The 9,997-nt window shown below is 46.1% G+C and overlaps 1 protein-coding gene across 3 annotated transcripts; it reads right to left on the reverse strand.

Moving 5' to 3' along the window:
• Nucleotides 1-765: 765 nt before the first annotated feature.
• Nucleotides 766-8,856, reverse strand: FAM205A (family with sequence similarity 205 member A). 3 transcript variants are annotated; one of them, XM_045043074.1, is made up of 5 exons: nucleotides 7,297-7,538; nucleotides 6,394-6,433; nucleotides 5,786-5,846; nucleotides 2,479-4,763; nucleotides 766-2,415 (listed from the first exon to the last, which is right to left on the reverse strand). In XM_045043074.1, the coding sequence occupies exons 1-5, from the start codon at nucleotides 7,438-7,440 to the stop codon at nucleotides 938-940; spliced, it is 4,008 nt and encodes a 1,335-aa protein (XP_044899009.1). In that variant the 5' UTR covers nucleotides 7,441-7,538; the 3' UTR covers nucleotides 766-937. The 3 variants fall into 3 exon arrangements, with proteins under 3 accessions (XP_044899009.1, XP_044899010.1, XP_006939303.2); XM_045043075.1 differs by lacking the exon at nucleotides 7,297-7,538 and adding an exon at nucleotides 8,575-8,856 and having other exon boundaries at nucleotides 766-4,763; XM_006939241.4 differs by having other exon boundaries at nucleotides 766-4,763; nucleotides 7,297-7,537.
• Between the last annotated feature and the right edge of the window lie 1,141 nt (nucleotides 8,857-9,997).

The following is a 9,997-nucleotide window of genomic DNA, read 5'->3' on the forward strand; positions in this document are numbered from 1 at the left end:
AACCATCCCTGAAGACTGTGGGCATATATAGAAGTCATCAATGAATTCTGCCTGTGGGATTCCTAGCCACTCCTTGTCACTACAATCCTCATGTCCACATTACTCCTCTGGGTCCAAGGACACCATGAGAACCCATGATAGAATTCAAGCCTCATCTTTTTTTATTTTATTTTATTTTATTTTTGAGAGACAGGGAGAAACAGAGTGTGAGTGGGGGAGGGGCAGAGAGAGAGGGAGACACAGAATCCAAAATAGGCTCCAGGCTCTACTGTTCTCTCAGCACAGAGGCTGACATGGGGCTCAAACCCAGAACTGTGAGATCATGACCTGACCAACGTCAGATGCTTAACCAACTGAGCCATCCGGGCACCCCCAAGCCTGATCTTTATTTACCTTACCTTCATTCTCTGCCCAAGTCCCCACCCCCGCTTTTTTTTTTTTTTGAGAGAGAGAGAGAGAGAGAGAATCTTGAGCAGGTTCCACACTCAGTGCGGATCCTATGACCCTGGGATCATGACCTGAGCCAAAAACAATTCAGTTGCTTAACCGACTGAGCCACCCAGGTGCCTCAACCGCTTGTCTCTTTATCCACAGTCCATGGTGGGCTGGAAGGAGTTATTTGGAATGTTGACCCAGCTTAAGTGTGGGTTAAAGCTTCTTTCCTAGATGAAAAGGGCATTTTAGCCTCCCCCCCTCCCCCCCCCCCCCCCCGCTCCTGCCTTCCCTTAACACCTACAGTGGAGAGAAGGAGGAGACAGACAATTCTTTGCTTATAGATACAGAGTGTATTTCAGTGGCGTTCTGCGCCACCTGCACATTAATGAAAATGACAGCAGTCTTCTTCAAGGGGTGCAGATGTTGGGGAGCCTACAAAGTCTTGATTGTTTTGGGTCTTCTTGAGCAGACCAACGTTTCCCTCTGAGGTGAGAGTTGAGACCTAGGGCAAGTTCCCTGGTTGGGTAGCAAAAGCCACTATAGGACAGTGCCGAGGGCAGTGGCGGGGGTGGCTCAGGACTGAGGCAGAGTGGAGTTGCTGGGAGTGGGAGCGGTGCCGGAGTTTATTGTCTGGGGAATGGAGACCATCCAAGAAGGCCAGGCACACCTGCTTCTCAGTGGGGGAAGATTGGGCCTTGGAGTCCCCTCCTGTTTTCTCTGTCTTGGTTCTCCCTGTGGGACTTTTGGCTGGAGCCAGGCTCTTTTCTACATTTTCTCTTCTGGTATTGGCCGCCTTCGCAGCTGTAGAGAACATGGATTCCTCATGCCCTTTGCCTTTTGTCTTGGTGTTAAAACAGTGCAGAAAGGATTTCATCTTACTTCTCAAGCCAGATTCTGTAAGGCTGGGCCTCTTATTAGTATGGACTGGCATCACCTGCCGCTGCAAAACTTGACCTTTCAAAGTTTGGCCCTGCAAAGGCTTGCCCTGAATGAGTTGGCCCAGGATAGACTGGCCCTTTGATGCCTGGGGCACCATAGGCTGGGCATTCTTAGAAATCATTGCTGGTTTGAGAAGGACATTGAGCTTGGTTTGACTGTCCTGCAGGTCATTCTTCTTAGATTCCTTCCTCCTGGGTATTCTTGGAGGTGGCTCTGGAAGCTTAATCTGAGGGTGCTGGGTACTATGTTCACAGAAAGCATCAAGATGAAAGCTATGGCTTTGTCGCCAGGGACTGCATGGTGTCCTGTTCATCCCTTCTGGCCTCTGGGCTGCATCAGGGTGGCTTATTTCTCTTGTAGAGCAGTGCGCAAGCCCGGCATCCCCTTCTCCATGGTCCCCTGCCAATTTGGGTTTCCCTGGGTCCTTTCTCTTTTCTGCCAGCATGGGAACTTGGGCTGAGTCTTTGCTCTTGCTGGGGCTTTGGGGCTCACGGCTCCAGGGTTCCTCCAGGCTGGGGCTGTTCACACTGGCCTCAAGCTGAACACAAAGTACCTGGGCCTCTGTCATGTCGCCACTGGGTTGTGAGATCTTAGAGGCCCAGTGGGCAGAACCATGGGGTACTGCTCTGGAACTCGGTTGCTTCTGGTTCTGCTGCACTGCCTTTAACTCAATGGCCAGCTGTTCTTTAAGGTGGAGCCATTCTGGATCTGGGGCACGAGGAACATCTGGTGGGGTGGGGAGATCCTGGAGCAATGTTTTCCCTTGGTTGTTCAGATTCCCTGGAGACTCCTGTGTGGTTGTGTTCTCTGGGATTGCTATAGTTTGTTCTCTGGACTTCCTTGCCTTTATGGGAATTCCCAGTTGTATCTCTAGGATCTTCTTTCTTAGATGGAAATTTAATTTGGCCAAGATGGGTTTCTTGAGTGTGTAGGGCCCAGAAGTCTCTGTCTGGCTTTCTAGATGCACTGTCTCAATCATTCCTTCTACCTGCTTTTCAGCCTGGAACTCATCTGCAGTGTTTGCACAGGTGTTGTTGGCATCTTCTTCTACCTGCCCTTCAGCCTGGAACTCATCTGCAATGTTTGCACAAGTGTTGTTGGCATCTTGAAAGCATGGCCCAAGACTCAGACATTTCTCTTCAGATGAGATCATCTGAGTCAGAGGTTCAGTTGGGAATTTTCCAGATCCAGGCACCATTCCTGTGATCACATCTTGGGTAGTGATTGCTGGTCCCATGGCCCTAGAAAGAGCCACATAATAAAGAGCAGGCAGCCCTGACAAGAAGGCCAGATACTTGTGCCGCAAAGTCGTCTCCAGTTTCTCAATGGCTCCCTCAGACAGGGCTCGGGGCAGCTTAGGGTGTTCAGTGACAGCATCTCGTGAGGCTTGTTGCTGTTGGTCAAGGGCCATTGGCATCCAGGGTATAGCTTTCTCTTGTGGGGCAGGGTCAGTTGCTGCCTGCAGCTCCAAGGGCTTGCTTTCTGGGATGCAGGTTAAGGGAGCCACTTGCAGGTCCCCAGGAATTATGTACTGCCAAGAGCTGTATACACAAACAGGGACCTTGCCCTGGTGGATCTGCCCACATTTGGAGTTGATGTGGCTCTGTAATATTGCCTTGGCCTGGTCAAAAAAGTGTGGCATGGGGACTGACACTGGGTCTGTGAAGGGTGAGAATGGGTCACCGGCCCCAGTGGTTTCTAGGGCTGTAGGTTGGGGAGCACTCATGTTGGCTAGGGCTGTGCTACTCCAGGACAGAGTTGACTGATCAGTGGGGGACAGGAGCAACTGGATGGACTCCTGGATCTTTTGGGGCAGGCCCCAACGATGGTGAATCAGCTGCCTCTGGAGATGGAATTCCAGCAGCCTCCGGGCATGTTCCGGAAAGAAGAGTAGTTTCCTAGTGAGGATTGTGATGGGCTTCACTGGCCAAAAACTTTTCACTGTCTCTGGAGACTGGGCTTTGCCACAGGGCCTATACTGTATGGGGCTCTGGCTGTGCTGAGGTCTCTGGAAAACCGCTGGCAAGCCCCACTGAAGCTGGAGCTGCTTCTGCAGCAGGTGCCACTCCAAGGCATCGCACTCAGCCAGCGTCAATAATGGAACACTGATCTGAGCTTGTTGGTAATCAGATGGAGTGACCCAATTTGGGGAAGATGCGGAAGAGGGTGGGACTGATTGGGGTACAGTTTTAGGCAGCAGGGGGAGGACAGAGAGTTCCTTGAAGAGAAGAGCATCCTTCAGGGGGTGCTGGGATATGCTCCCATTTGTGGAGCAGTTTTGAGAACCTATTAATGTGTTGACCAGGGACTCACTGTGCAGAGAAGGGTGGCCACAGAATAGCTGGCTGTATTTCTGCTGCAGATGGGCCACTGAGTCATGAGCCTGGTGCCCAGGATGTGGATAGAGACGATGTGATTCTTTAAGGGCTGGAGACAGCAAAGCCAGAGCCATATGGTTTGGGATATGCTGGTGGTGGTGTCTTTGTTCTGGGTCCATAGTGGACCATTCAGAAACCCAGAAGGCCTGGGTAGGCTGGCTGCCCATAAATGGACCCCAGTTCTGGTAGGAATAGGTCCCCAGTTTTTCAACAGAGAACTTAGAAGTATCATTTGGGATGAAAGAAGCTGGTTGGTCATTTACACGTTGGCAAAAGAATGGCGGGTTTGGCATAAGCTGCCTTAGGGACTCCTCCACACGTCTGGGAAGCCCCCATCTCTGGAAATGCATCCATTTTTTCACATGTACCTCAAGAAGCCTCAGGACTTCAGGACTGAGGAATGGCAGGTTGGCAGGGAGGACAGTAACCATATGTAAGGCCATAGGGTGTGTCTGGGTAGTGAATTCGTGGTTTAGGGTGTGCCGAGTGACCTGGGAATTCAAGGGCTGCTGCCCTTGGTTCCCATAGACATGGTTGGGGGTGCTCTGCATCATCTCCTGCTGGTTCACTGTTAACCTAGCCTCCTCAAGTCTTGAGCAAGACATAGTCTCTTGGCCCCTGGGCACCCCAGTTATTTGAAATCCTTGCCCCAGCTGGTGGTGTTCAGCCCAGTAATTGTGTACCCTGGCTGTACCAGTCGACTGGGCAGCTGACTGTGTTAAGCATTTCTGATCTATTGATTGCAACACTGGGGGTGTTACAGATGGATATACAAGTGCTTTGGAATGTAGGGAACATTGGTCCAGATTCTGTTCTAAAGACACATTAGACATGGACAAAATCTCTAGGCAAGAGGACCCCTGCAATGGCTCTGATGAAGGGGGACAGATAAGGGTGTTCTCACCCACCAGCAACTGCTGAATCTCCAGAGCCATAGAATTGCAGATTTGGCAGCAGGTATCTGCACACAGGAGCCGTCGCACACTTCCCTCCTGAGGAAGCCAGCCCTGGCTGGGAAGGGAAGATGGCAACCATTACTGATGGGTTGACACCTGCCTCTTTGAATGTGTGTGGCTTGGAGATTGCCCTCCCCTAGTCCTGGAAACGTTGGGGCTTGTACCCCCAGGGTATTTACCCATCTCCTCTTCCTCCAAGGAAAATGCCATTGGCAAGTTATGTTGGGCTGGGCTGAGGGCCTGGACCTTGTTGGGCAAGGTCTCAGACAGCCCATGGGAGCACAGGGCTATGACAGACTGGGAGGTGGGGTGAGTTCTCTGTTTACCTGTGTTGAGAAGCTGAACTAGGAGAAGGGAACTAGGGTGTAGGGTGGGAGCAGGGGAACCAATGTTTAGCTGATGTGGCAGCATGAAGAACATGACCAGGAGAATCTGGAGTCAGTCTCCTTTGGGGTTAAGAAGGCCATAGCCTATATGCAGTATTTCTAAACTGAAAAATGAGGTCTTTGTGGGAACTCTGAATTCAGAGACCATGGAGTGTCCCAGCTCCTGTTCATAGCATCCCTTCAGAGCCAGTCCCATTCTCTAGAGACTTTAAGAAGAGGATAAGATGACAGGCTCTTTCCTGAGGGCTGTCCCAGGAACTGGCCTCCCCTAAGACAAAACCATGGAGGTAGTGTCAACAGGTTCCACAGGTCTGCTCTTGAATGATTGTAACTGTAAAGGGAATATGACAATGGAATTTAGTTATGCACATATTTGTCTATTCTCTTGACTGGATAACTTGTCTTGTGGCTGAGTGCAAACTCATGTAGAGTCTTTAATGAATTACATACTAGTGAAATCCTGAATTCCAGGACCACTGTGAACTGAGCCCATAGCAGAACTGGGAGACTCCTCTCTCCTGAGACACCTGGTCCCCCTCTGCCCTGGCAACCCTCTCAACTATGCTCAGTGTCCACTTGTGTCTTACTCCCACCCAGCCATTATCCCTCTCCTCATCCCTTCCCCAGGCCAAGCACAGAAATGATGATGGGCCAGGCTGGAGTTTGGAGACTGCAAAGAGCAAGTGGTCACCTTTTCATGACAGAGAGCAGCTCCCATGGCTTCTCAGCTTCTTCCCGGGAAAGTCTCCTAGCTGAGAAACCAGGAAAGAGTGTTACAAGGAATGAGAGGATACAGGGGCGTCCTATGGGAAGTTGAAGGGATGTCCTATAGGAAGCTGAAGGCCTTTGAGTAAGAGGAGATTCAAAAACCCAACAGTAAATGCTCTCAGGCATGTCTGTGTACAACTTAACCAGTTGTGTCATGCTGTCCTGGACCTAATCTCATTTGATCATCAAAACCACACTGTGAGTGAGGCAAGATCATCAGATGCCCATTTCATGGATCACAGAGTGATCGATGAAGTGACTTCCGTAGGATTGTAAAACTAGTAAATGACACAGGAAAGGGCTTCTGTTCTAATTCCTCATTCATCATTCCCAAGAGCTGGGGTAAGGTGAATTTTGGAACATTCCCAGCCTCTGATATCCCAAGAAAATCTGGAAGAATTCGTCAGCTGGGGCAAATGGACCCTTCAGTGGTTAGAGAACCTGGCTCCTGGCACCAAGAGTCATAGAGAGACACACATCAAGGGAATTTTGCCCATGGTGAGGGGAGTCAGAACAGAGTTGGAACCTTACCTCTAAATGCTGCATCTCTTATCCTGACTCTTCGGTGACGCTTAAAGAGAAAATGTTAAGAGTATGAAGATGGGACACTTTTTTTTGGTCATCTTTAAAATAAGACAAAGCTGGGGCACCTGGGTGACTCAGTCAGTTAAGCATCCAACTATAGCTCAGGTCATGATCTCACAGTATGTGGGTTCGAGCCCTGCATTGGGCTCTGTGCTGACATCTCAGCCTAGAGCCTACTTCAGATTTCTGTGTTTCCCTCTCTCTCTACCCCTTCACCACTCATGCTCTGTGTGTCTCTTTCAAAAATAAAATAAACATTAAAAATTTTTTAAAAAACAAAATAAGACAAAGCTAATATACATTTCCCAATCCCTTTCTATGTATGTCTATATTTTATTGACTTTTCTAACTTCCCTTTCCATACTCATTTCACCTCAACATTTCTCTTCTCTGCTTGCTTCTTATTTATTTTGAGGATTTTCCATACTTGATACCTCTCATTTATTTCCCAAGTTATGCATGAGATTTATGATGAAGCAAGGGAAAGAGTGGGACAGATTAAAGAGTGTGTAGGTATAATAGCCAACAGATTTGTGTTAAAAAATGCCTATACAGACTACCAACCAGAAAAATCCCACTTTTTGGGAGGTAGTCTGAGATCCAGGGATTTAGAATCCATTTCATCTAGGTCTCAACCCAAGCCACATTGGGAGGTGTTTAATTTCAACTAGACTACACTGGAGGATGGTCTGGTAATGAATTATTTTTAGTCTCTGAGAAGTACCACATGAGAGTTACTGAATGCATGGTATGAAAATTGGGGGTGGTGGTGGTAAAAGGAGAGACTCTGAGATCTTAAAAGCTTATCTGAGGCTTATTAGTTTAATCATGGTCATAACGTTTCCCTACCAGGCAGCAGCTCCTTTGAGGTTCCAGCCTTAATCCATGGTAACTCCTTTTTACTTGCCAGATAATTAGGAGAATGATGAAGATGAAGACATAGACATATAAGGTATACTCAAAATTCCACAGAACAAAAGTACTTCTCATCATGGTCTAAACCTCATTAGCATGAGGAGACCAACCATCCCTATATCTAGGCATTCAGAGTCCTGGTGCCTGATGACTCCTAATGCTATGCCTTGTCATCTCCACCTCATAGATGATGGAACTAGGCCACCAGACTGCATCACAAAGACCTTCTGTTTCACAAGGCACATACATGCAGTGTCAAAGACTTAGGGAAGCGTATATGGTGATTTGGTCTGTAGATGAGGGAGTCCGGTTGTCTGTAATGGTTACAGAGCCTGGGACTAAAAGTGTCTTCTCATAGACAGTGTCTATGCCTCCACTTTGTCCTCAGTCTGCACACCCTACACCAGCCTGATGTCTTGACTCTGTTGTTTACAACTATCTGGTCACCTATCCCACAACTGAATTTCTGAGTGTTTAGGGATATAGTGCACCTTTTGAGGAAGAGTGGCTGGGACAGAGGAATCTCCACTAACTCCCCTCCCTGTACTGGAAATATAGCTGAGAAGCACACGTGAGCTTAGGGAGGGCAGAGTCTGGTTATGGCTTGGGAATGGAGAACTTTGATATTAACAGGCATTGGGTGATGGGGAATCAGAAGTATATGAAGGGGACCATGGCTTATAGGAGGAAAAGGGCAAGGTGACATCTTTCAATGAGATTGTAGGAGGCAGGAAGGAATGCTTCCCAGTCTGTGTGGCCTCAAGCTTACAGATAGGTGGGAAGAGATATAAACACTGCCTTCCATGGAGATATACTAATGAGATTCACTTATTGAGCTCCTTACAAGTTGGTTTTCTAGAGCTGTTTTTAGAATTCTGTCTCCTCATGGATATGACTACCTGCAGAGAGGGGTTAGTTAGTGGCTACTTCTGACTTAAGGTGATAAACTAGTTGCTGATCATGATTAAATCTATTCATCTACTCTGGATATATGTTGTTTGCCTGAAGGAAGCTTGTTTTTGTTTGTTATTATTTTCTTTAACCTGAAGTTTGAAATCTTTATCAGGCCAGTAGTGTTCTAATTCATTCCCAGGGCCCAACACTTCTATTCTCTTCCCATTTATTTATACATTTATGCTACCTGCTTGACCTCTGTGGTTATTGGCATATTTCCCCAACAACTGAATTTCTGAATTTCCTTCAGAATCTTACCCTGGTAACAGCAGCCTCACAGCCAAAAAACCCCTGTGCTCAAAATCTCTGAAGAAGCTATTTTGGTCCCTCCTCCAACATCCAGTCCTCCACTCTGCTGGCATGGTGAGCCTTTAGTTTATGTTCATCCCTAAGATGGGGAGTGTCAAAGGTACAAAGACATTTGAGTCATTGTTGCCTTCTTGCTCTCCAGACACTTAACTGTCTGGTTTCTAAGATAAGACTAATTCACAAAAACAGGAGCCAATAATCTAGAACAATCAGAACTATACACTCATTTGCAAAGCCTAGGTTATAAACATCCCATTTCAGAGGAGAGAAACCATAGTGATGATCAGGGTGGTCAGAGAGGGCTCCTGGGTAAAGTGACATAGGAGTTGGGTCTAAAAGTGCAGGCTGTGGGGGAAGGAGCCTGTTGCAGATGGGAGAGAAACTTACAAATAAATGCAGAACACAGAGCAATGGGCTATGGAGTGCATTTGGCGGTAAGAAATGCAGTCTATCTCTAGCAGAGGTGTAGATGGGTGGATGGGAGAGGACCTGTGGTGAAAGATTAGAGTAGCAGGGATGAGGTCTCTTGCTGGAGGACCAGTGCATGTAAGTGATTTTAATCACTGAAATTGTATTTTAAAAAGTAGGTATAAAATACAATATATAAAATATATATATATATATAATATATATATAATAAAATACAATATATAAAATATATATATATATAAAATACAATATATATATGTGTATGTATATATACATACATACATAGTACAATATTCTATGTACATGTATGTATATATACATACATACATAGTACAATATTCAGTGGACAGAATAAGGTATATAGTAAATATGTCTTTGCTCACACTTGTCTCTCATTCTCCAGTTTTCCTTCTCAAGCCAGTTATTCCTATCAGATTTCTGTGTATCTTTCCAAACTAGTCTAACATAGCCAAAAACAAATGAATTATGTTTTTCTTCACAAATGGAAGTGTAGTATGAACAGTTTCCCCTTTTATTTCATTTATTTTTTTTTCAATATATGAAATTTATTGTCAAATTGGTTTCCATACAACACCCAGTGCTCATCCCAAAAGGTGCCCTTTTATTTCATTTAATAATATACATAATCTTATAATACCATTATGTTAATGACTGTAATGTCTTCCTTGATATGACTATAACACAACTCATCTTCAATTCTGTATTAATGGATATATAGTTATTCACAGTCTTTTGTTCTGAATAATAATGTTGACACAAACCTCATATGTATTTATAAATCTATGTACACATGTAGGAAAAATTCCTGTGAGTGAATTGACATGTTAACAATATTAAGTCTTCTGATCCATGGATATGGTACATCTTTCCATTTATTTAGGGTAGCTTTAATTTCTCTCAAAAGTGTTTTATACTATTTCGT

Source organism: Felis catus, chromosome D4 (genome assembly GCF_018350175.1).
Source record: "Felis catus isolate Fca126 chromosome D4, F.catus_Fca126_mat1.0, whole genome shotgun sequence".
Classification (NCBI taxonomy): domain Eukaryota; kingdom Metazoa; phylum Chordata; class Mammalia; order Carnivora; family Felidae; genus Felis; species Felis catus.

Excerpts from the sequence above, each read along its gene's own strand:
- FAM205A (XM_006939241.4), bottom strand. The coding sequence starts at position 7,440 with ATGATGAGAAGTACTTTTGTTCTGTGGAATTTTGAGTATACCTTATAT. Across the intron at positions 5,847-6,393 it reads AAGAGATGCAGCATTTAGAG|CTAGGAGACTTTCCCGGGAA; the intron begins GTAAGGTTCCAA and ends CTGGTTTCTCAG. Across the intron at positions 4,764-5,785 it reads CTGCTCTCTGTCATGAAAAG|CCAGGGCTGGCTTCCTCAGG; the intron begins GTGACCACTTGC and ends TTCCCTTCCCAG.